The 27,195-nt window shown below is 39.0% G+C and overlaps 1 protein-coding gene across 1 annotated transcript in view; it reads right to left on the bottom strand.

The window, feature by feature from the left end:
• Nucleotides 1-27,195, bottom strand: part of Sugct (succinyl-CoA:glutarate-CoA transferase) — a 637,858-nt gene that overhangs the window by 79,830 nt on the left and 530,833 nt on the right. The window contains exon 12 of the mRNA XM_013033004.1: nt 9,677-9,740. Within this exon, the coding sequence (XP_012888458.1) occupies nt 9,677-9,740 (64 nt within the window). The remainder of the gene's footprint in view (nt 1-9,676; nt 9,741-27,195) is intronic.

The raw sequence follows: 27,195 nt of genomic DNA, 5'->3' as shown, positions 1-27,195 counted from the left end.
AACTTTGATTTTGACAAATCCATGCCAATTAAGAAGCTAGGGAATATTATAGTAAGTCATTTTATCTAGCGTTCCATTGAGTAAAGAAAAACATTTATAAAGGATCAGCCCATCCAAGAATAAGTTCTGTCACAATGGATGTAGGATGATCCCACAGTAATATAAAGACATACTCATAAACCCAAACATGAAACTCTATCAAAAATAAAAACAAAACAGGAACATGACACTCTCCATAGACATTTGACACAGTGCAGTTTCTGGTTCACAAATCATTTCAGAACAAAGAACAACCCAATGTACTTGAGAATTAGGAAATTCTTCTCAGAACAAGAATAAGTGTCAAATGAGTTTTACATGAGGTGGTGACAGACATGGTGAGCTGTCTACCCATTTCCCTTCTCTTCTTCTGCAGAAACAGAGCATCTGCTGCCGCATCTCCAAGATTAAAGCATACTTGTGAGCTCCTTCCAAGTGTCTAGTTATTGGTTAATATGTATGAGTAAGGGTATAATTCAACAATTTTCAAGAGCATTTCCAAAAGGGGTGTTTGCTCCTGTTTTCATCTTTTGAGTTTTCCTCTAGTCCTCTAGCCAAACTCTAGCTGCCATGTTGTACTAAGAAATGAGAAGCGAAGGGCCAGAGGGTCATGTTTGTAATTCTAGCAACTCCAGGAGGTTGGGATCTAAGAATCCTGGTTCAAAGCCAGCGCAGGTAAAGGAATATGACAACCTTATATCCAATTCACCAGGAAAAAGCTGGAAATGGAGGTGTGATTCAGATGGTATAGTGTCATCCTTGAGCACAAAAGCCAAGCAAGACCATGAGGCCCTGAGTTCAATTCCTATACAGACACAAAAATAAACAAGAAAACAAACCTTCAAGTTTGTATTACTTGTTTCATAATCTACTCCATTCTTCTCTCTGGAATGATTCAGGAAGAATGGCTTCCTTTTTTTTTCCAACCTCGCTATCAGATGTGATTTCTCCATCATTATTAATATGTTATACATATAATTTTTAAGAAAAGAAGAAATCATTGTGAAGATAGTCAAGCAAGAGAAAGAGAGCATCACCACTCCTGCTAAGGTTCTGCAATGGAATTGAATTCCTCTGATGGGAAATCCCTCCCTGACTGTGTAAGACCCGCTCACCTCTGACCACTTAAAAAAAGGAGCATGAGCTAAGAGTTACACTGAGGGGCCGTTTATCTGAATGTCCCATGAACACAAAAGGGTCACAAAAGTGTACTTTTTTTTTCTGTCTACATTCTGTCCCTCCCTTTGGGGAAAATATGCCTTGGTGGTAAGCTGGGAGAAGGCGTGTAATAGAGACTAGTTGGAATTTGAGCTATCAGTCATTTCTACGCTTATAATTTGGAAGCTTTTGATTGAAATTATATATACATTATATATATGTACAGATATACACATATCTACATATATATATATATATATATATATATATATATATATATACAGATTTCCTAACTTCCTTGCACAACTCACTAATGCAGAGCGACACTTTGGGAGGAATGTCCTATTTTCTTTTCCTCTTATAAGCAGGCCTTGCTGGCGTGGTGTCCCTCGCTGCCAGAGGCCCTGCCAGGCAGTGGAGGCTGCTTTGCTCAGGCCTACTTGGTGGGGACTGGGTAAGCTGACACTTTCACAAATGCATGCAGCTGGAATGGAAGGTCTTTAAAGCTAGCTCCCTCTTTTTCCTGAGATGTTTCCACAATGCCACCACTGACGAAGGGTTGGGAAAGGAGGAATCCTTCTGTTTGTGTGAAACCAGAGCTGAAATCCATAAAGACCCAAAGGCATGGGGAAAAAAATCACAAAGAGAAAGTCCCAAATCTAATCTGGATGGTATGTCTGAAATGGGCCCATGCTCCTCCATAGTCCGGTTCTGAGAGCTGGGGGCAGTGGAGCTGAAGACCTTGCCTTCCAATCTTGTGTCTCTTTAATTCTAACACAACCCAGGCCAGCCAGGAGCCCATAGATGTCTGGTTTAGTGTGGACAGCATGGGTAGAACTCAGCCCTCTGCTCATACACAAGCGAGCCATGTCACTCTCCAGGGTGACTTCTAGACCACAGCTTTTGGCCTATGGTTTATAGAAATGGTCATCAGAAAGGCCTTCAGGAGGCAGCAGAGCACCACAGTCAGAGGGTAGAAATCTTTTTTTTTTTTTTTTTTGGTAACAAACTTGGATGCAGACTCTAGCTCTCCCCTTCACTCACTAGTCATCTGACTTTGATTTCTCAGAGGCTCAGTGTGCTCATCTGTAAAATGGAAACAATAATGCCTCTCAATATGAGTTGATATGATGATTAGGTATTGGATTCGTAAAGCTCTCAGGCATAGTCAGAGTTAAGCGTTAACTTCTTTGATTAACTGGTCCTAAGGTAAGGCCCTGACTGTGCTTTACATTACTCCTCACTGTAACACAACACATCTATTTCCTGATTCGATTTGTCCACAATATGGCTATCAACAGGCAGGGGGAGAGAAGGTACTTTGTATATTATATCACCCACTCCTCAATATCTTATGGCAAATTAAACATGCTTCCCTATTCAACAAATTCTACAGTGAATAAACACACAAAAATGTTTGCATGACTTAAAAAATAATTCTGGGTTAACACTAAGATAGCACAAGGAAGATAATGGAACCAATTCTCCCATAAGACAGTAAAATCACCCTCCCCGTCAAACACCTTTTCCCTAATAAACGTGTAAGTTTCCTTTCTGGTGGTAAAGGCCCATTTTTTCTCATTTGCCCCATTAAGCAATTAATTGGATATTTATAGGCAGCTCACGAATATCCAACTCCATTGCAATTCAGTCGTATATCTTAATTTCTCTACCACTTAAACGCTACCCCTTCATCACCCCGTCTTCCTCGTCACATTTTGAAAGTTGCATTCCACCTTCCACTTAATCAGCTCCATTTCTGAAATGGGAGTAGAAATAATTGTGCAGAATTCTCCTAGTGTCGTTTGACTAAAGCTCAATGAAGAGAACGCCTTTACTTTCTTCTTGAGTGATTTCTTTAGATCCCAGGGCAGGTTTTCTTTTCTTTTTTTTTTTTTATGGCAAGAGCATCACCATGTGAGCTATTCCTGATCTGCACTTCAGCTTTGCCCTCAGTCTATTTCTGTCATTAATGCTTTTCATTGTAAACCAGTCTCTCTCACTGAAGGGGGCTGAGCTGGAAGGAAAGCATTAGTGACCACCCCATATTCCCCATGCCTCAGGCATAGGGGCTCCCCGAGGCTGACCCTCTCCCCTGCTAAGAATTCACTAATGTTTAGCCCTTTTGAAAGAAAGAACCTCCTTTGAATCTTCCTTTAGGTCCTTGGTCCCTTGAGCTTCAAAAGCAAGAGAAGATTCTGGCCCTTGAAGGGCAGTCTGTTTTATTAGGCTTTTTCTCTCCCATTGTTAGCATAAACTAGCCAATTGCTCCAGTAAATGACCATTACCACTTGTCTTATGTGGCTCCAAGAGGCCCATGTTGCCAGTGGGGTGAGGCACAGGCTCTGATTCTCGGGGTCTTCCTGTGAGCGCCAAGTGGGAGAGCACTGCTGTCAAAACCCAGCATCTCCTAGAGACTAACACACATTCTACTAGAATACCAAAGGTTCTGAGGCAGGCCGAGACAAAGGGCAGTTACTGGCCTTTGTTCAGTGCAGTTTTCCTGAAGTTAGTGAACATCTCAGTCATTTCTCTGGGGGAAAACTTTTGATGTTTCAAGACACTGTGGGCTACTTAAGAGGCTGAGATCTGAAGATCACAGGTCCAAGCCACTCCTCTTAATTAGAGATCAAAGAGCTGGAAGTAGAGCTGTGGTGCATGCTAGCCTTGTGCAAAAAAAGCTCAGGGACAGCACCTAGACCCTGAGTTTAAGCCCCAGGACCTGCACAAAAATAAAGGAAAAGTATAAGAAGAGAAAAGACAAGAGAGGGATAGGAGGGTCAGGGAAAACAGCTTTTGGCAAGCTGGACTATATCATCCTCTAAAAGCTCTAAAACACAATGTTAATAGTCTCATGTATGACCTAGGAATTAACAATTCTCACCAGCACGATCAGTCAGAGAATAAACGTTTGGGAAAAGAAGATTTCCATACTGCTATGTCTCCACTGACTATGCACAAAATATTTATCCAAGATTTAGAAACAGATAAAGGGGCCAGTTCACTTGCACGCGTACGTGCGCACACACACACTTTCTCTCTCTCTCTCTCACATACACACATGCACACACATACAAGCAGAGAGAAAGACAGAGGGAAAGACAGAGAGACAGGAAGGCAACACAGATGGAGACACAGAAAGACAGAGAGAGAGCACTGTGACAGCCGCAGGATCTCTCTGCCCTGATTCTATTTCATTTGATCATGTGATCATATGATCATAATCACATGTCTCATTAGGCTGAGCTGCTTATCAGCAGCACTTAACCATTGTAAATACTACATACATATTAATTAAATAAACAAATGATTTCTACTTTGGAGGCCATGTATTTCTTGGAAAAACAGGCCTGCTTATTTTCATGTTTATTGGTTGACAATGAATAATGGAGCTAGGGGTTTTTTTTTTAATTAGTTAAGACTTCTGGCTACTGTAGGTGCTATAAAAAGTTTATTGATTATCTATCACATGCTTTCTCTTATTCCTCTATGTGCTAAGGAGTGGTCATCTATCTGTTGCTATTTAATTATTACAAGTTGCAATGAGGTAAGTACTGGATCTTCAATAAAGATGAAGACAAAATAAGAAAGATGCCATGAAGACAGATTAGGTGATTAGTTGAAATGTCCATTATTTTCACCTATAGAGATTGCAAAGCCAGTTTCGATTTCAGGTCTCTTTCTAACTGAGCCCATACTCACTCCATTCCACCCAGTCTTGTATGGACATCATTTATGTATGAGATAACATGTGCATATAAAGGTGGACATTAGCAAATTAAATTTTTCACTAATCATTTGTAAAACAAATGTGCCCAACATCATATGCATTGCTTTAGTTGTTTTAAGGATACAGTTACTTCCTGTGTCTTTGACCACTCTAGGTACGGTATATAAAATGGAAGCATCCAATTATTTGTCACTATTTTATTTTAAAACTCCATACTGTCAAACATATGCTTAGGATGAGGGCCTGAGGGAAACCATCTTTACTTTCCCTTTACCAAGAAAGCATTGGGAGCAATTGCTGAAGAGAAATCTAACTTGAAAATAAAAGCAACTCCAAGCAAACAAGTAGAAACTAGCTTAGACAGCCTTCAGGCCACAGGCAAATCACTAAAAAGACAAAGAGCTAGGGTAAAACTGGCTAGTAGCTTTAACATGTTGGGTTTTTTGATGATTGAAATCTGCATAGAGATCCCAAACATTTCTCTTGTTTTCCCCTTCCAAACCGCATTTCTGTTAATGTGTGAAAACGCTACAACTTGTGCGAAATGTAATCCACATGCTTTGGTGCATTTACACTTACATGCTCTTGAGAATAGCAGAATGGCCTAACAATACATCTTCTGATTTTTTCAAGAAATAGCAACACAATTAAACATTTTGTGAAACACAAACTTAATTGTAAAAGAAGGTAGACTCAATCTCAACCAACGTTCTTGAAATTTAAACATTATTTCAATATTAGTCTAAGATAAAACATTTTCATTGACGTTGAAAACACTTAAAATACATTCAGCTGCTTTAAGTTATAGACCAAATAAAAAAAAAAACTCAGTAATGGGTTCAACTTTTCTTTTCTGGCTAGAAAGAGGTTAGACTTCAGAGACGCAGGAACGTGGGGTCAAATCTCTACTCAAGGGTTTGACAGTTATAGTGACCTTCAACAAGTCTCAATTTCCTCCTCATCTCTAAAATGGAGCTAATTGCTTAAGGCTTACTGAATTATCCAGGAGATAAAACAAACTGTATACGCAAAATGCTCAAATAGAGATAAATACTCAGCAGATGGCTGCTCACATTCTGTTCTTTCATATTTGAATATTCCACACAATGATGCCATTAAAACTGATTTACACAATGTAGGTTTTAGCTACAAAAGTGTAGGTTTTAGCCGGTGTTGGTGGCTCAAGCTTGCAATCCTAGCTATTTAGGAGGTTGAGATCTGAAGATTCTCAGTTTTAAGCTCAGACAAAAAAAAATCTGCCACTCTTATCTCCAGTTAACCATCTAAAAGCCCAAAGTGGAGCTGTAGCTAAAGTGGTAGATGGGTAGTCTTGAGCAAAAAAATCTAAGGGACAATTCCTAGGCACTGAGTTTAAGCCCCTAACACTGACGTCTCTCTCTCTGTCTCTGTCTGTCTGTCTCTCTCTCTCTCATACACACACACACACACACACACACACACACACACACACACACACACACACACACACACACACACACAGTTTTTGTATAGTTTGTGGAAATAACCAGCAGATATAGAGTTTCTAACAACACTTCGAAAATATACAGGGCTCTGAGGAGTACGACTGATGGACTGCCCAGTGTGAAATCCACACAGCCCTCTGTGACTTACATCAGGTCTAGACAAAGGGAGCACGGAGGAAGCATCTGGGAGCTCCTGCAGGCCTCCCCAGCTATGTACTGTCTTAATAGTACTCAAAGGATGAAGCTAGAAACTCATGGTGTGTAATTCCATAGCTAGATTAAAAAAAATGATGACAGCACACAGGACTTCATTATGATTTGTCCAGAATGAATGCACAGGAGGCAGCATAGTCCAAGCTGAGCAGACAAACCCCACTCAAGCCTTCCTTGGCTTGTATTGAGTTATTTAGGGAAGATCTTACATTTTTGCCTAGGAAATCCAACCTATAGCCTCCTGCATAGCTGGAATCTCTGGCATGTGCTACCAAATCTAGCTTATTGGTGACATGGAGTTTCACTAACTTTTTACACAGGCTATCCTAAAATCATGGAAGTCCTGACCTAGGATTAGTGGCGTGAGCCACCATATCCCATCCTCCAATTGTGATCTCTTCCTGCAACGGAGTTCCTTCTTTTCAACGCTGGAAGAAAATACTTCCTTCAGTGAGGATTAAAAATGACTTGCTCACCGACCCTAAATAAACTCAAGCATGAAGTCAAGCCACTCCCCTCTGGCCAAAGCCACTTGGACGAAAAGATGACATAACTTCTTTATTATCCAACTGAACTCCTTAAGATGAAAGTCCAGAGTGGGATATAATATTTAAGACTTTTGTATTTAACGATTACATGATGTCTGTTTTGACTCCTGAAATTAGTTTACATGTCTAATTACATTTAATTACTTTATTCCCAGAAATTCAGTGCATAACTCTGAGGAAGGAAAAAAAATAATAGTAAGATTTCTCTGGGTAACCAGTGGAAAATGGCTGCCGTTTACATAACAAGGATTTAAACACCAACCCCGGGAAATTTCCTCTCCACCTATCCAGATAACGAAAACAAACAAAAAAGAAATATTTTGCTATCACAGAGGCATCCACTTTTCCTGGTTCTTTTTATTTGCTTTTGTTTTGATTTGTATATGTGGTTTGGCATTCAATGATCTAGTTAGATTACTTCAAACTGCTTGCAAACCTGCTCAGGGCTCAGTCCTTACACTGATAGGTGAAAATACTGTGAACTCGTCTAGTTCAAGGTTTATCCAGGACAACTGGGTAGTACATGCATCAATTGTTCTCACTGGACACTTAGTCCACACCCCAGGAATCCGGTCGATAACTCAGGGCTGGTCCGCATGAAGGTGCCTTGTCTGTTAGACAAATTCACTAATGATCAGGAACCCATTAAGATCTGCTGGGTGACACGTTGCAGAGGAACATCTGACATCTTGGCAGCTTTCCTGGTCCCAACTAACAGCACATGAATTCCCTGAGCGTGAAAGCCCAGGTCTCACAAAATATTCCCTTCCTCAAGCCCCAGATAAGCACAGCTGAGGGAAATCCCTAAGCCAAGACAGTGACAGTAACTTGGCTGCACTGGTGTGGACGGAAGACATTCCCAGAGACGGAACGCACACCGCTCTGTGTGGCAGTGCAAGTCTTCCCCCACTGAATGGGAACAGTGGTGGAAAGGCCCTGGACTGGCCAGGGAAGGCTACAGCCCTTACTGTCCATCACCAGAGATCGCACGTGCCGATTCATTTCACATTCATTGCTTATCTTGCTATTGCTTAGGGTTCATCGTGGTAAAAATTAATTAACAATAATCATGATGATGAAAGATTCAGGAAAGCACCCCAACTAGTGTGTTTGAAAGTTCACCTCCCTGCCAGCATCTCTCACTCTGTTGACAGACTCCGGTCCCTTCCTTTCAGCTCCTTCTTCTTTTCCGCAGCTTTAACTGATCCCACCAGGGCTATGCTCTTTCTAGAAGATCGATGGCGTTGCACGCACAACGTGAAAACTTTACACGCTTTTCCTGTTGCCCTCTGTAAGGTCTTTCTCGAAGGCAGAAATCACTTCCTTCACCTTTTAGTTTCCAGTTGGTTTTACTTCGCATTCTAGCAGACTTGAACTTTCAGATCCCAGCTGAAACTTTGGTCATTCTAAATTTTTCTTCCCTCCTTCCCCCAGTGGGATCTGTGACAGCTTTCTCCATGGCTGCTATCCATTATAGAAATTTAACTGTACTTGGAGAGTATGTGATTTCAGAAACATCTAATTTCTCTAACTCAAGGGAAGAAAAGAAAAGGAACAGGGCAAGGTAAAAAAGTATGAAGATTTGTCCTGATGCCAGAAACCAGGTGCCACCCCCCCACCCCCCACACCATTTCTTGTATAGGCTTAAACTGTAAACAAAGGAAACAAGTGAAATAAATCACTTTCTGGTAATTTCCATGGATCTGTTCATAAAAGTGGATTTAAACATTTCTAAAGGGTGCACTCTACACACAGCCTAAGAATTTCCACTGCTCTGCAAAGCTCCCATGCCTGCAATAGGAGTTACTTGGGAAGCGGCGAGAAGGAGGATTGCAATTTGAGGCCAGCCGAGGCAATGAATAAATAAATAAATAAACTTAGCAAGACTGAATCTCTCAACAAAAAACTTGGGTGTGGTGGTAAATCCCTGTCACTCCAGCTATGAGAGAATCTTATAGTAGAGGGGTTTGGTTCAGGCTCTGCTGGGGATAAAGTGAGACCATATCTCAAAAAAAAAATGACTAGAACTCAAAGGACTGGAGTCATAGCTCAAAGGATAGAGAACCTGCTTAGCATAAAATGCAATGAAGACCACAAACATTATTGTCACTGAGGTAATGAAACATTCTTTAGAAGTAAGACATATCCTGCAGTCCCGGCATGCATTCTTTATAGCTAATGGTGGGTTCTCTACCACTTGAGCCACACCTCCAGTCTGGCTTTTTTGCTGATTAATTGGAGATGGAATCTCTCTGACTTTTATTCTCAGGATGGCTTTGAACTGCAATCCTTAGATATCAGTCTCCTGAGTAGCCAAGATTACAGGTGTGAGCCACTGGCACTGGCCTTCAGTATACATTCATGAGGATTCCCCTTTTAGCCAAAATTATCTTTGGGTAATGTGTTAATGAGTTATCCAGGGGCTCATCAGCTATTTATAGTAGACAACACATGGGACAATTAATGATAGAAAGTGTCAATGAAAATAAAAATGATTTTCAAACCTGGGACTGAAATCTTCCCCACAGTTGGATGCTCCATTTCCATAATGAGGCCGTTGTGTAACACCTTAAAATAGAAAAAAAAAAGAGAGAAAGAGCTTACAGAATAAAACTGTCTTCAATCTCAAGGTATGGGTGGCCAACACTGATGAAAATATTACATAACACAGAGACCTTGAAAATATTCACTTCCAAATAACTATTTGAAGTAATATATGTTTTCTCCTGAAAAGATTAAAAGACTCAAAGATTAGAAAAAAATATATTTGAAGAAAATGTTCCCACCCTTTTTTGTTGTTGTTGTTGTTTCTTTTGTTGGTTGGGGTTAGAACTCAGGGCCTGGGCACTGTCCCTGAGCATTTTTGCTCTATCACTTTGAGCCACAGCTCCACTTCTGGTTTTTGAGTTGTGAATTGGAGATAAGAGTCTAATAGGGACTTCTGTCCAGGCTGGCTTTGAAACAGATCCTCAGATTTCAGCCTCCTGTGTAGCTAGGATTGTAAGTGTGAGCCACCAGGACATGGCCACTTTAACTGTAACAGATCAGAGCAGAGGGAACGAAGACCTAGACCAGCAGATCCTGAGCGTGAGGCTCATGCCCTTGTGGTATTCTGTTCCAGAGAGGTAGGGGAGGGGGGTGTGGCTCTCTCTGTCCAGTGGGAGGACACTGGAACACTGTGACAGTATCTGAACAGAATCAGTTGGTTGAAAGCCCAGAGGAGGCTCCAGGTCAGAGGCTGAGTGAGCAGGTTACACATGGGATGTTTTCCTTTAATCATGACACTGGATTCCAGAAATACGCCTCTCCTAACCTGGAATGGGGCCTCAAAAATAACTAAGAAATTTTGTTTATCAACATAGCATCTTGTACATCTCATTGTTGCAATGGGTCAAGATGAACTTTACAATTTAGGTGGGTGGGGGGAGTGTAGTTGTGGAGATGGGAGGGAAGGGATAGTAGGGGAAAAACAAAGGAGGAGGCAACAATGCTTGATAAGCTATATATGTGCTCATTACCTTGCTCATGTAATTGTAACCCCTCTGTACAGTATTTTCACAATAAAAAAGTATTTAAAAATCTAAGAAAAAGCGAGAGCCCCCATCCTAGAAGAAACCCCATCTTAGAGTAAGTACTAGGTTCCCCTGTGGTATGACCATAGACAATGCATATTCTTCTGATCCTGTTTCCACACATGAGGGAAATATGTGAAATTTGACTTTTTCAGATTGTCTTATCTCTCACAACATGATGGATCTCCAGTTCCATTCTTTAAAAAAAATGACATGATTTCAGTTTTCTTTATGGTTACATAGTATTCCATGACATACCATACTAGATGAGAAATCATTTTTATTAGCTTTTCTATTTCACATCCTTGCTCATAAAAAGATTATGTTAAGAGTATGAGCTGGTGAATCTTGCTATTATCTGAAGATCAAATGCCCAGAGAACTGTCACAGCATCACTGGTTGGGATGTGGGCATGAACTTTTAGTCTATTATCTGCCTCTGTTACAGACAGGATAGAAAGGGAGATGCTCTCGACTTGATTGATGGTAGGGCTGAAGCACAACTTACATATCAGTGCCCACATAAGTCTTGCTAGAGCTCAAGGGCAATAGATGTTAGAATTTATTGCATTGCATTGTATTGTAAAGATGTTGTACAGAGGGGCTAGAGCTACATGAGTAAGGCAATGAGCACATTACTTGTCAATCAATGTTACCCCTTCCCTTGTTGTCCTGCTATCCCTTCCCTCCTCCACCCCCCACTCCTCCTCCCCTACCCCCCACCCTCCCACCCGAAGTTGTACAGTTCATTTCCAATTTTCTGTGCTGTGAGTATCCTTGTTGCAAGAGGTCATCCTGTGTCAGCGTTTCAGCGTTTTGTCATTCCCCTTCCCCTCCTAGATTAGACAAATATATATACAAGATGCAGGGAACCAAAATCAAGTACAGTGAAACAGGGGATATGCCATAGGGGAAAAATATACAAAGAAAACAACAAAAAATAGAATAAAATCACATGGTACATTTAAAACAATAACAATAAAAACGGACCTCTTGTGTCCATATCTCAGGATTCATTTCATTTAGCATTATTTTATACGGTCATATGTACATGGCTTTTGAGCTTTTCAGCTCACCTGGTAAGATTAACCTATATGTATACTAATTATTGTAAATAAGGAAAACCATGGGACCTAAATTTTGGGGAACTGGATTATTTCACTTAATGTGATTTTTCCAAGTCTTTCCATTTCCTAACAAATGGGGCGGTGTCAGTCTTTCTGATGGAAGCATAGAATTCCATTATATAGATAGAGATAGATATATATATATAGATAAATATCTCATATTTTCTTGACCTTCTTATCTACTGAGGGGCATCAATGTTGGTTCCATATCTTAGCTATTGTCAATAATGCTGTGATAAACATAGTTGTTCTGGTACCTTTAATATTGCCTTGTTTGTAAGCATTTGGGTAAATGCCCAAAGTTGGATTGCTGGGTCATAGGGAAGTTCTATGTGGAGTCTTTTGAGGAACCTCCATACTGCTTTCCAAAGTGGTTGAACAAGTTCACACTCCCACCAACAATGCAGTAAGGTTCCCTTCTGTCCACATCCCCTCCAGCATCTGTTGTTATTAGAGTTCTTGATTTTAGCCATTCTAACTGAGGTGAAGTAGAATCTCAATGTTGTTTTGATTTGCACTTCTTTTATGGCCAGAGAAGTTGAGCATTTCTTTATGTGTCTATTGGCCATTCTTATTTCCTATTCAGAGAAGTCTCGTTTTAATTTTTTAGCCCACTTCTTGATGGGGCAGTTATTTCTCTGAGGATTTGTTTTAGGATGATTTAATTTTTTGAGTTGTAAGTATATTTTAGATATGAGGCCTTTGTCTGCTGTCTATCTAGTGAAGATCTTCTCCCAGTCTGTGAGCTTTCTATTGATCTTACTAGCTCTATCCTTTGCCATGCAGAAGCTCTGCAGTTTCATGAAATCCCATTTGTCCAACCTTTCTTTGATTTGTTGTGTTTCTGGATCTTTATTAAGAAAATTAGGGCCTGTGCCAAGGAGCCCTAGAGTTTTTCCTATTTCTTCCTGTAATGTTTCCAGAGTATCTACTTATACTTTGAGGTCTTTGACCCACGTGGAGTTGATTCTGGTGCAGGGTGATATATGAGGATCTAGCTTTAGTTTTCTACAGGTGTTTAATCAATTTTTCCAGCACCATTTACTGAAAAGACTCTCTTCCATTCTTTTTTTTTGCTCCTTTATTGAAGATTAGGTGTCTATAGGTCTGTGGGTTCATTTCTGAGTCTTCAGTTCTGTTCCACTGGTCTTCAAGTCTGTTCTTGTGCCAGTGCCAAGCTGTTTGGATTGCTATGGCCTTGTAGTAGAGTTTGAAGTTATTCCTCCAGCACTGTTCTTTCTGCTAAGGATTGTGTTTGCAATTCTGGGTCTTTTATTGTTCCATATGAATTTTTGGATTGCTTCTTCTATTTCATTGAAGAATGAGGTTGGGATATTGATGGGTAGTGCATTGAATTTGTAGATAGCCTTTGGCAGTATTGCCATTTTCACGATGTTAATCCTCTCTATCCAGGAGCATGGGAAGTTTTTCTACTTCCTTAGTTCTGCTTTAATTTTCTTTCTCAGGTTTTTAAAGTTTTCATCATAGAGGTCCTTCACTTCTTTTTTTTTGAGGTAGTATGCCCCAAGTGTTCCCCAAGTATGTCAATACAACAACTCACTGTAGCATTGTCATTTGCTGATCACATGACACTTCCGTCCAGCAATTCATTCAATCTTTGCATTCCAGAGTCAGTCCCACATCTTCATCTCAATCTCTGCCAATATCTGGAGCCCATTTATCTCTAATTCCCTGTCCTCTCCTTGGAAAAGAATCCCAAACTCCATTTCCCAGTGTCAGTGGTCATTCAGGTAACTCTGAAACCACTCCTATTTCTCTAGTCTGGGCCTGGGTAGAGTCCCCTAAATTAGTAAGTGGCATCAAACCTTCACTCTGAGCCACATCTGCTTTTTTATTTGATGACTTTTTCAGATCAGCTGACATGAGGGGAGGAAGCTATGGAGGCTATGTAGACATATATACATATATATATATATGTATGTATACATATATTGCTGTAGATATATACCTAATAGATAAATAGATAGTAGATATTGCTGTGGATATATATATATATATATATATATATAAAACAGATAAGATAATAAAATAGTAGGTGGATAGATAGATAGATGAATAGATACAACATGATTTAAGTATAGGATTATTTAGGAGGTGAGAAAGAAGGGGAAGAAGAAAAAAATGAAGGATGCATAATTTTCAAATACATTATGATTGTGTTTAAAGATGACATAAGTAATCTTAATGAAAACTGTTGATCAATAGGTTGATAGTGAGGATGGTAAAGAGAAAACTATAATGACTTATGCTGATTAAAATATAATACATACACATCTGAAATACTGTGGTGAAACTCCTTGGTACAATTAATGCACACTAAAAATGGCAAAACTTCTTGGTATAATTAATGCACACTAAGCAAAATTAATGTCAGGAAAATCAAATAGGATCTGTTGGGCACACGTATTATCACAAGGGGGGAGGTGAAAGAAGAGGTTGAATAAGGGCAAATAGGGTGCAAGTAGCATATTTGCATATATGCAAATAGAACAATAAAATCTGTTGAGATTGTTTTAGCAGGATCTGGCAGGAAGCAGAGGATGATCTTGGGGTGAGGCTGATCGGTATATATTGCACACATATATGGAAATGTCACAATGAGCCCTCTTTAGCCCACTCTACACACTAACGTATGCTAATAAAAAAATCTTTAAAAAATGTCTTCTCACTTGCAAAGCTCAAGGTAAGAGGTCCGATTTCTGGAGGGTCACCGTTTTCATGAGCTTTTTGTTCACTCTATGGCACAAGTCATCAAGAAGGCAACTTCTTGGTGGCTTTGCCAGCTGGGGACTGCAGCTCGCATCTGGCTAAGCCTTCTGGCATCCAACGCTTTCTGGGGGAATGGTCGCCCCTTTGGAAACACGTTCTTTAAATAGTCATGGCAACATCCCTCCTTGGAGGTACCCCGCACCCACGGGGGCCCTTGCCAGCACTGTTTTGCTTCTCTTTTCGGATCATCAGCTTTGTAACCAGGAGCTGGCCAGAGACAATTCTTGCCGGTGTTAGAACTGAGCTATAATTTCATTCTGGTGTGGCTCGTTCTCAGCATCCACCCAGCACAGCCTCCTTCTGCGTGTCGGTGGGGGTAAATGCCAGCGGGAGGTGCTAAATCTCAGTTCTCCTGAGCACAGGAACAAAAATACCAGGCTAAAATTTCACTTGAAACAATTATCTGCACACTGAATCAGTCTTCTCTTCTATCTCTGTTGCCCTTCTGACTACCTTTTCCTAATAACACTACAGTCAGTACGACTCACAAAAGACAAAAGTGAGCGTTCTTAGCTAAATATAACTGAACTGATAGTGTGGAAATTAATTAACGCTGAATTTTAATCGGAAAGCAAATGTGAAGTGTCAAGCATGGAAGGGTAGTTGGTAAAGGTCAAGGGACCTATGTCAGAAGTTGTGTGAAGCAAATGCGAGCAGCAGTTGATGGAATAGCTTCGCAGAGGCAGGTCTCGGGAGGGACCGCTTTCACCGCTAGCTCGTAGCTAGGCAGTATTTCCAGTGGGATGCCTTAACCCCAGCAAATCCTTTGCATGGAAAACCACTCCGTTTTGAGACAAAGTCTAAATCTGTCTTATGTTTGGTAAAAAGACTTAACTGCCGTTTCTTATTTGGGGTGCCCTTTGTACATTCATGAAGCCAAAAGCAGGCCTCCGTTCCCATGCACAGAAAGAATTGACCTATCCCCCAGGCTTGGTCACCATCCACCTGGTTACTATAAAGTCTGAAGTCCCTAAGACTTCGTAGTTTGCCCTGATGAATCGTCTTGGAGCATCTTGAGGATAACTGGGGCTGGGCAAAGCCGTCCCTGGAGACAGGGCCTGATGGACTGCAGTCTTGGGAAACCCTCCAGCCTTGTTTGTGAGGCAGATCCTACTTTGCGTAATAATATTTTAGAGCATCTTAGAATCTAAGGAGTCTGTCTAAATTTCAGCATAAATCTCTCCAGCTTTGCTTTGTATAGACTGTTTCATCCAAACTTCCCTGCAAATGAAGGGACTGTCTGCTACTAAAATCTTTCAAAGCAATTCTTTGGAAATTGTTCCTACATGAGTCCCTATCTTTTTGTTGTTGGTGATTGTGGAGCTTGAACTCAGAGCCTGGGTTCTGTCCCTGAGTATCTCTGTGCTCAAGGCTGGCACTCTACCACTTGATCCAGCTTTTGAGTGGTTAACTGGAGCTAAGAGTTTCACAGGGACTTTTCTGCCCAGGCTGGCTTTGAACTACAATCCTCAGATCCTCCTGAGTAGCTAGGATTACAGGCGTGAGCTACAGGCACCTGGCTGTGTCCCTATCCTTTTCTCCATGTAGTTAACACTCCAATCTCTATCACCCTGTCCTGAAAATTCAAATTTAAAATGTTCCATTTCTAACCACTAACAGGGGTCTGGAATCTGATCTTCAAGAACCTCCAATGACTATCTTTTCTTCTGGTGAACTTCATGTTTTACCCTTAGTCTGACCACACAGGACATTCCTCATTGCATATGGAGTTATTAACACAAAAAGGCTCAAAACCTTCTGTTGAACTCGAATTTTCATCCATTTGGAATCTACTGAGTTTTTCTTCTCCTTTTGTTTCACTTATGCTATTCTTCCTAGAGTTTTCATGGTGTGGTAGCTCTTCTAAATTCCATTTCTTTTCCTTCTTCTTTCAAAAGCCTATTCTTGACAAGAATAGAACTGTAGCTAGTGCACTAACCTCTTTAGCAAAGTATCAGACCTATTTAAATACAAGGACTCTCTCTCTATCCCAGGGGTTTTACAGATTGACAGCCTAATGACAGAGTCAAATGGTAATGTATTCATCATGGAAGGAAGAGTAAAATGTATACCGTAGAGTGATGTGGGAAATAAAAGCTTAAATGGAAGTAAAGAAATCTTTTTTAATAAAGCAGAAAAATGTTTGTAATATAATACCAGCAAGACCAGAAATAAAATGCAAAAAAAAGACTTTTTAAGTCATACTCGCTCTAGATATCATGAGATATCTCTATAGAAAACAAGAGGTCTAGGTCAAGACTGTATTTTCTTTCCTCACACCAAAACCAAGGTAATCAATGGAGGACATTTGTGAGGATGTATGAAAGAAAATGGACCGGTCCTGTCTGTTCACTGTGAACCATAATTGCATCTATTCATTCAGTTCAGAAAAATCCATAGAACACTCGTATATGGGGCACAAGGAATAAGAAGTAGTAAAAAGATGAATGAACTCACATTAAAAATGCCTGAATTTAACTGTTCAAAATGAAATGTACTCATTAACTGACCTATGTAACTGTAACCCCTCTGTTCATCATCTTTACAATTTTTTAAAAAAAGCTATTATTTAGAAGAGAGGGCATGTATATGAGTATTTGGGTAAATGTCCAAAAACATTATTTACCATAGCTAAAATATGGAGCCAACCCAGATGCCCCTCAGTAGATGAATGAATCAAGAAAATGTGATAGATGTATATATTATACACACACACACACACACACACACACACACACACACACGGAATTCTATTCCTCCATCAGAAAGAATGACACCTCCTCATTTATTAGGAAATAGAAAGACTTGGAAAAAATTATGTTAAGTGAAGTAAGCCAGGCCCAAAGAAACATAGGTCCTATGGTTTCCCTTAGTTTCAATAACTAGTATATGTCTAGGACAAGCAGAAAAGATCAAAAGCTATGTACATATGACCATATAAGATGATTCCAAGCAAAATGAACCCCAAGATAGGGACAGGGACACAAGAGGTTTGATCTTTCTTGCTGCTGTTTCTAAGGTACTTATAATGTATATGTGATTTTTTTTGTTTCTTTTGTATGTTCTTCCCCCATGGTACAACCCGTTTTCACTGCATTTGATTCTGGTGCCCTGCATCTTGTATATACATTTTTCTAATTTGGGGAGGGAAAGGGAAATAACAAAAATGCTAAAATAAGGATTTTCATAATGTAATTTAAGCTCTGTAATGAAAGCAACTATTTAAATCTACCTATCAGGAGAGGAAGCAGAAGGACCTAAGTCAAGGCCATCAGTAGCAATCTAGAACAAAGACAATACTGAAATGACTCATTAAGGTTAACAATAGAAATGACAAATGTAATAACAGCAAAACAGAAAATCCTTAAAAGTCAGGCATACCTCACCACTTTCATTTAACATATTAATAAATGTCTAGCCATTGCAGTAAGTAAAGTACTAGAAGCCAGGTGCCAGTAGCTCACACCTGTAATCCTAGCTACTCAGTAGGATGAGATCTAAGGATTATGGTTCAAAGTCAGCCCAGGGAAGGAAAGTCCATGAAACTCTTATCTCCAATAAATGTCTAGAAAATCGGAAGTGGTGCTGTGGCTCAAGTGGTAGAATGCTAGCCTTGAGCTGAAGAGCTGAGGGACAGTGCCCAGGCCCAGAGTTCAAGCCCCACAACTGACAAAAAAAAAGAAAGAAAGAAAAGAAAATTATTAGAAAACAGGAAAGACATTCAAACTGAAAAAGAAGAAATATAACCAAGATAATAAAATACAGACAACATATATAATGGACATAGCAAAACTCACACTGAAAAAGAAGAAATCATGCATGGCATGTGTTGATCACATAGAAAATCTCATGAAGTTTACAAAAATACTCTTAGAACTAACATAAATGAGTTCTACAAGGCAACAGGATGAAAAACCAACATAGTCAATCATATTTCTGTATGACAACAATAAACTTTTCAAAGCCAAAATTTAATGCAATACTGCTAATAGCTCTAAAAAAGAGTAGAAGATTAGAGAGAAGCATGCATTGTTGGGTGCCGGTGGCTCACACTTGGAATCCTAGCTACTTAGGAGGCTGAGATCTGAGAACAGCGGTTCAAAGCCAACCCGGGCAATAAAGTCCGTGAAACTCTTATCTTCAATAAACCGGAAAGTGGCGCTGTAGCTCAAGTGGTAGAATGCTAGCCTTGAGCTGAAGAGCTGAGGGACAGCGCTCAGGCCCAGAGTTCAAGCCTCACAACCAACAACAACAACAACAAAAAGAAGCATGCACTGGCTCTGTAGGCTGGAAATTATAAAATAACCAAAGGAGATAAGCCATTGGGGAAGAGACAAGGTTCACAGACTGAAACTCAACATACTAAAGATGTCAATTAACCCAAAATTTATAGTCTTAATGTATTTATCTTACCCAAACCTAGTAATTTGTTGTAGTCATACCAAAAAACAGGTTTCTTCTAAAATTAATATTGAATTTAGCTACTGGACTCACATATCTCAAACCATCTTAAGGGTCACTCTACCAAACATTAAGGTATATTATCCTATAGGGAGCTGTTTTACATGAAGTAGCTACCAAGAGAATTTGGTATTAGCAATGGAGCAAACACATAAATCAGTGGAACAGAATAGAAAACTCAAAAATAAATTCACACAACTATGCTCAAGTGATTTTTGGCAAAGAAACAAACATATTGAAGAGCATTTACCACAGTAGAACTGGAGCCATTGGGGTAAAAAGAACCACATGTCAACCAAAAAAAAAAAAAAAACCTCTCACACTTTATACAAAAATTAACTGAATTAATGCCAATGGAGTATGGACTTACATGTAAAAAATAAGAAAGTATAACATTTTAGTTAAAAAAATCTTTAAGATTATTTTGCAAAAATATGCAAATGAGCTGATGAACTGATTATGGCTCATGCCTACAATCTTGGTTCCTCAGGAGGCTGAGATCTAAGGCTCATGGTACAAGATTAGTCCATGCAGGCAAGTCCATGGGATTCTTACCTCCAATTAAAGAGCAAAAAGTTAGAAATAGAGGTGTGACTCAAATAGTAGAGCCAGCCTTAGAGAAAGCCAAGCAAGAACACAAGGTCCTGAGTTCAAACCCCAGAATACACACACACACACACACACACACACACACACACACACACACACACACACACACATGCAAGTGGGGGATGAAAATTAAAACCACAGACTGGAAACATATAAATACAGGATTGTACCTTGCATGTATTCTGTTTCCATAGTTTGTTTGAGTGATGAAATACTAGGTATGAAATCAGAAGAAAGAAGTGGAGGGAGGAAATTTTTGGTGTCCATAAAGGGGAACAGGAAAACTTATTGTGCTGATGGGATGTCATTTCTCCTGACAGCATCAGTGAACATCGTACCTGAGATATGATACTGCAGTTTACTGTACCATGGTTTTACCCAATGGAGAACTGGGTACAGAGTGGCTTGGCATTCCTTCTATCATTTCTTAATATCTGCCTATGGAGCTACAGTTACCTGAAAATAAAAAGGGTTATTCAGATTTTTAGGAAGATTTTAGTCTTCCATGTTTACTTCCAGGAGCCTTGAATTAAATTTTGTGCATGATGTAGGAGGAGAGTTTATTTCCTTTCTTCAAGTAGAGTGATTTTTGAGCAGTACTTCCTCCTGAATCCACAGTACCTCCTCTACCATACATCACTGCTATGCATGTTTGATGTGTTTCCTTGTTTTCTTCTATGGGTCTGTTTGTCTATCCTGTTGCCAAAGCCACACTGCCTATATCATGGTAGATTTAAAGTAAGTATCAGTGTTTCATTTGGCAAGAGCAGCTCTCGTTTTTTGTCTTCAGAAATCCTTGGCCCTTAGCTCTGCTCCATAAATTTTACACTTAACCTGTCAAGTTTCAGCATAACTCTACTGGGCAAAAGTCATACACTTAACAATATTATCTTACTGCCTATTAAACATTTACATTAGTAATTTTTATTTGTTTAAGTCATTTTGAATATTTTTATAAGGGACGAGCATTTTTCATAAGCATTTTTCATATATATTTTTCAACACATTTATCCCTAGCAAAGTACTGGATAGCTGCTTAGGTAAAATGAATCCTTTTATTTTTCCTTAAATAAAACTTTTTTGTGCATTGCTAGCATCTAGGGATAAAATTAACTTTTAAAATTTGATTTGATTTCTGGCAAACATTCTTACTAATAATGCATCTGCAGAGTCCATATTAAATTAATTGCACCATCATTAAATAATTAAATTTTTGCTTTCTCTTCTAATCATTACAACTTTTCTCATCAATATACTGATGAATAGAGTACTGGTACAAAATATTTTATCTCCCTAATTTAAAAGAAAATGTATGTAGTGTTTCATCATTGCATATTTCAAGGGAAGGAATCCTTTTCTAATATTTTATCCATCTACTGAAAGTATCACACAATTTTTGCCATTAATCTGTTTCCCTAAGGAATTAATAAATTCTCTGTTTAGCCAACTTCTACATTTTAAGGGTAAACTAATGTTGAGCTTGGTTTCCTAATGCTGTGTTGAAATTTTCCTGCATGTTTTTCTGAGTGACATTGGGTTATAATTTTCCCTTCTTACATTGTCCTGATTTTGTTTCCCTTACAGCAGTAATTAGTTTCATAAAGTTTGAGTAATCATTTTTTCTATTTTCTTAAAGTCTTTTTGAAAAATTGGAATTATATGGTCCTTCAATAGAAAGTCATTTTATTTTATTTTATTGTCAAGGTAAGATACAGAGGGTTACAGTCACATAGGTCAGGTAATGAGTACATCTCTTTTGCAGTGGTGTCACTTCTTCCCTCATTTTCTTCCAGTTTTTCTCTCCCAACTGCCCCCAAGTTGTATGGTTCATTTTTAACATAGGTGTCAAGTGAGTATCACTGTCGTATTTGTTCGTCCTTTGTCCCACCATTTCTGTGCTCCCTCTTGTCTTCCCCCAAAACAGATAAACATACATATAAGACAAAAATTAAAGAATTCAAAACAGCAACAAAGGAGGAACAAAAGATAATACAAAACCTCTTGTCAAAAAGCCTCTTGTTTCCATTTCTTTGAGTTCATTTCGATAAATATCATTTCATATGATCATATGTGTCTCACTGTGTGGATGTTTAGAATACTATTTAGTTTAGCATACCCAAGTGTAATTTTTTTGTTTTTTACCATTCATTGTGTTTACTTGTAGACTTATAGACACATACATTGTAAGTACACAAATGAGTGAAACCATGCAACCTATGTTTCTTTGAGTCTACCTTACTTTACTTATTATATTTTTTCCAAGTCTTTCCATTTCCTTATGAATGGGACAATATCATTCTTTCTGATGGAAGCAAAGAATTCCATTGCACATATATATTATATATATATAAATATATATAATATATCACATTTTCTTGGTCTATTCATCCACTGAGGGGCATCTTGGTTGATTCCATATCTTGGCTATGGTAAAAAATGCTGGTAACAATGTTTACCATAGTTCATATGGTAAACAATGAACATGGTTGTGCTGGTAACTTTAGTGTGGTCTGGGTTGTGGTCAATTGGATAAATGCCCAGGAGTGGAATTACTGAATTGTAGGGAAGAGAAGCTCTATATTTAGTCTTTTGAGGAACCTAAATACTGCTTTCCATAGTGGTTGAACAAGTTTACATTCTCACTAACAGTGTAGTAGTGGTAAAAATCATTTTGAAACTATCTAGAACCATTGCTTAATTAATGAAGAGATTTTTAGTTATTAATTATTCTTTTCATAGCTGGGACAATTCAAATTTTCCCTTTCATCTTGAGTAAGTTTCAGTACCCTAATTTTATAGGAACCTTATCATTCTACTAAATTGTCAAGCTTATTGACCTATTCATTATGTATTGACTTTAGGATAATGTTATTCTTTTGATCAATTAAAATTTTGCTTCATGTCAGGTACTTGTGGTTCATGTTTATAATCCTCAGGAGAATGAGATCTGGAAGATTATGGTTGGAAGCCAGCCTGAGGAAAAAAGTCCTAAACACTCCATCTTCAAAATAACTAGCAAAAAGCAAGCTATAGGTATGACTCAAATGGTAAAGTACCAACCGAGCAAGCACAATAGCTTTTAGTTTAAACTGTAATATTGGCAAAATTATATTGCTAGGAAGTTTATAAAGTAATAAATTTTGTATAGCAATAAAGTTTATATTGCAATAGTCTGTAGCATCTAACATTATTAAAGTGACACCAGCTCAATTTTGTTTTGCATTGTTTTTGAATATCCTTTTGTGCCTATACATTCAACCTTTCTAACTTTTAAGTTTTGGATATGTTTCTTGAAAATAAAAATTTATAATTGTAAGGATGAATCCTATTGTATATGTGTATTTGTCTCAAGAAGTTACTACATTTGCAAAAATTAAAGACTGATATGTTTTAATTTATGTTAGTATCTGAGTGACTGGTTTTTTAAATCCCAATGGAAAAAAAAATCCAGTCTTGTCTTATTTGAGATTGCCAGAGACCATTTTTCCACACTGACGAGTTTGGAAAACACAAATTGCTTCCTATTACTGTTCTTTTCCTCCAGAAATTTTAACTTGTATATTTATCAAAATGAAAAACTGGTGATGCTCATCCAGTTATCTGCTTACTAACTTATATGCCAGATATTTCCAAGATTTCTTGGTTTCCAGTTTTCTTAAAATACTGATTTTTTTTCACTGTGCCTGCAGGCAGAAAGGAAATTTTTAGTTTTGTTTCTTATGCTATTTTGTTTTATTAGCTAATTATGTTAAAACAACTTAATATGTATTTATGCCTTAATACGAGTCATTTGTAAAAAAGTAATAAACATAAATTAAAAGAAAAATATGTTATTTCCTTCCCAAATAGCCACAATTGCCTTCTAATAGAAGATGTCCACTTTAGGTATTACCTGACTTCTTAAATCTCATTATAAAATTGGTGCTTTCATTCCAAGTTTGTACTGATTTTCTCTTGGTACTTGCTTTTTCTCCTAACAATTTCTAAGTAAAAATCAAATTTGATACAGTTTGATAGGCATGTCATTTTGGGACTGGGAGCATGGCTTCTCAATGAAGCTTTTTCCTATGTCTGAAGCCCTAGGATTTAGCCACAGAGCAACCACCACCACTACCACTACCACAAGTAAAACAACAACAACAAAAGAAAGAAAAGGAAAGGAAAAAGACAACAAGGGAAAGGGGAGGAGGAAGGGAGGGAGAAAAGAAAAGCAGTGATTGAAAAGTAAATAACGTGAGTGGAAATTGTGGAAATTGTGAGCTAGCATTCTGTGTTATGGCCACAGAAGTTGCTGTGTTTCTCTGGAAAACAAAAGCAACCTGTAGAAGCTCACTGGGTGAGCTATTGTGAGCTGAGCTATTGTGAGCTGAGCTAGCTAGGTGCTGTTGTGTTTATTAATTTGTTTCTCTGTCTTTCCTCTCTTATTTTCCTCTATCCTGAAACTGAGGCTTGAACGCAGGGACTCTCACTCTTGCTTGGCTTCTTCAATCATCGCTGGTGTTCTACCACTTGAACCATGCCTACAGTGCAACTTTTTGCTCATTAATTGAGGATAGAATCTCTATTGTTTCCTTCTTCAATTTTCAGTGCAGGCTTTAAATCTGTTTTCCTTTTGTTCTGTTTTGTTTTGTTTTTTCTTGGTTCATTCACTGAGAATGGTGATTCTTGCATTAGCCAAAATTATAGTCAGAATTCTCTATGGGTCTTCCTTTTAGTGTGAGGTTGGGATTTTTGGTCTGTGGGACTGTGTGTGTGTATGTGTGTGTGTTATTGTTTACTGTATTCAGGGTTTTGTGCATCCTAGGCAATAGGCAAGCAATCTACCACTTCAGCTGTAGTCAGCGCCTTTGTCCCCATTCCTTAGGCCCATAAAATTCCATTTAAAAGCTAGTTGGTACAGCCAATGCTAACAGTCTATGCATGGTTTCTGATTCCTTCTGTACCAGTAGATTTCTCTAGGCTTGTTGTCCTCTGTATTGTCAGGCATAGAGATTTTCCAGATATCATTTTGTCTTCTTTAGACTTCATATTTAAGGTTTAACTTGATGCTCCAAGCTTTCCCAAGATTAATTAGTCCAGGAAGTAAGAAGAATAACAACTATTAAATACAATAGGAAACACAATAGAACCCAGCGAAATATAAAGGTGATTTATGAACTTCAGCGTCAGGATATTAGAAGTCCAGACTCACTTCTTTAATTCAACCCTCCTTGGCAATAGGGCCTTTAATTAAATTATCCCAGAACCAGTTGCTGCAAACTTTGGTGAAAGTTGAGAAAGCATGCTCTCCCTTCCAGCACAGGGGCCCGCAAAACCCTGCGAGAGGAACTTTTCCAAGAGGTGGCCAGCAGTGTGATGTGTGTGCTGTCTTCACTTAGCAAGAACCATAGAGCTCCTTCCCTCTTAGGAAGTCTCTGATTGCCCAGTGGGGGGAAACTGAGAATTTTGATTAGCTCTAAGAGCAGGTCAGAAGGTTGTAAATGTATCATCTTTCTGACTGGATTTAGTCCTCCTCTCCCCAGAGACTCTGAAGATTCTAGGCAAGGATCTGAGAGAACTGTCTCAGAGTGAAAAGCCATCAATTTTATTTAACAAATATCCCTGGGTCCTTTGCAGAAGCCATGGAAGTTATTTCTATTCTTATTTGTTTGATTAAGAAATCATTGTTTAAGTTTAAATGATGGCCAACCACTCTGGGACCAAAGTAGAGGTTCAGGGCTGACCAGTAAAGAGATGCCAAGGTATTAGATGACAGCATGGGGCACCTGCCTACCATTGAGGGGCATTTTGCATGCATGCCCTACTTGATTATTAAAATTTATCATGACTCTACAGGTGCTCTCATCCTTGTTTTAGAGCTGAAGACACAGATGTGGACAATTACAGGGACTTGTACGGTATCATAAATCTATGTGATGATGGGGACCAGGAGCTCATGCCTGTAATCCTTGCTACTCAGGAGGCTGAGTTCACCTTTAAGTCCCAGTACTGCTGCAAAGAAAAACAATAAAGTCTAGGTGATGGCAGAGCCTATGATTTCTCTACCATATTCAGCTCAAGACCACTTCTTAATATAACAAGATTCTTGCCATCTGGACCTGGTTTCAACCCAGGAATAAGGAGAAGGAACCACTAAAGGCTTCCAATATTCCAAATGACTTACATTAGCAGCTTTCTACTCCTGCTGACACAAATACTACCTGCGATGATCGGGTACGGTAAGATACAAGTAATACTTATGGGCATCTTGTGCTCTTGTTTCCTTGATGTCAGGGTGCTGTAAACTCTGTGGAAATTAAATCTCCTTTAGGATCTAATTACAATATGGCATCTCCTTGTTTGGTACAGTAAGACTTCCCTTGCTAGGACCATGAAAAATGTAAGCCAGCAGGATACAACAAAGCACTTAGCATCTGCTCCTTTGACGATTTCTTCTCTAGTAAAGTCATGCATGTCAAATATGTTTAAGATTCCTTATCACTCTTGATACAGTCTAAGTTTAACGGAGAGAAAGATTTTTTTAGCATCAGGAAAACCACAGAGGAAACACGGGGCCTGCACACAAGCTATCTGCACAGCCTCAAAGCAGAACAGCACTGATAAACATGAACCTGTACCTCCAGGAAGCAAAGTCACACTTACTTTAGAGAATCCATTCTCAAGAACCCAAACCATCCAAAAAGCATTCAGACAGCTGAGCAATGGCTATGGGAGTATCAAGGGCACTGAACACTCAACCTCCTTTGCCTCTTGAGTCATTATTCAAAGGAATTCCTCCACCTTACAGATGGACAGAACTATCACCATACTTCATATGTGTCCAAGGCTTAAAAGCATGAAGCTACCCTGTATCTTGTATACACACTTCTCTAATTCGGGGAGGGGAAGGGAAAAAACAAAATGCCTAAATAAGGAGGGAGGTTAGCTGTGGAGGTGGGAGGGAAGGGATGTTAGGGGGAAAACAAAGGAAGAGGCAACAATGTTCAATAGGAAATGTACTCATTACCTTACTCATGTAACTGTAACCCCTCTGTACAGTATTTTTACAATAAAAAAAGTACCAAAAAAAAAAAAAGCATGAAGGTAGCTGGGCACCAGTGGTTCATACCTGTAATCCTAGCTACTCAGGAGGCTGAGATGTGAGGATCACAGTTCAAAGCCAGCCCAGGCAGGAAAGTCTGTGAGACTCTTATCTCCAATAAACCACCAGAAAACCAGAAGTGGTGCTGTGGCTCAAGTGGTAGAGTGCTCACCCTGAGCTAAGAAGTGCTCAGGGTCAGGACAGCACCCAGGTCCAAAGTTCAAGCCCCCTGACCAAAACAACAACAAAAAACAGCATGAAGGTAGTAGGTTTGAAATTGAAAAATCAATTCAGTGTTTTTATTTTACTTTTTGGTTTGGTTTTCATGGGAATGATGGATATTAGTGAAGGAAATACTCGGTTCACTGCTGCTGATCTTGTTGC

This window comes from Dipodomys ordii, unplaced genomic scaffold (genome assembly GCF_000151885.1).
Source record: "Dipodomys ordii isolate 6190 unplaced genomic scaffold, Dord_2.0 Scaffold161, whole genome shotgun sequence".
Lineage (NCBI taxonomy): Eukaryota > Metazoa > Chordata > Mammalia > Rodentia > Heteromyidae > Dipodomys > Dipodomys ordii.
Note: the sequence above shows the minus strand (reverse complement) of the source record. Positions and strands in the feature narration are given on the sequence as shown.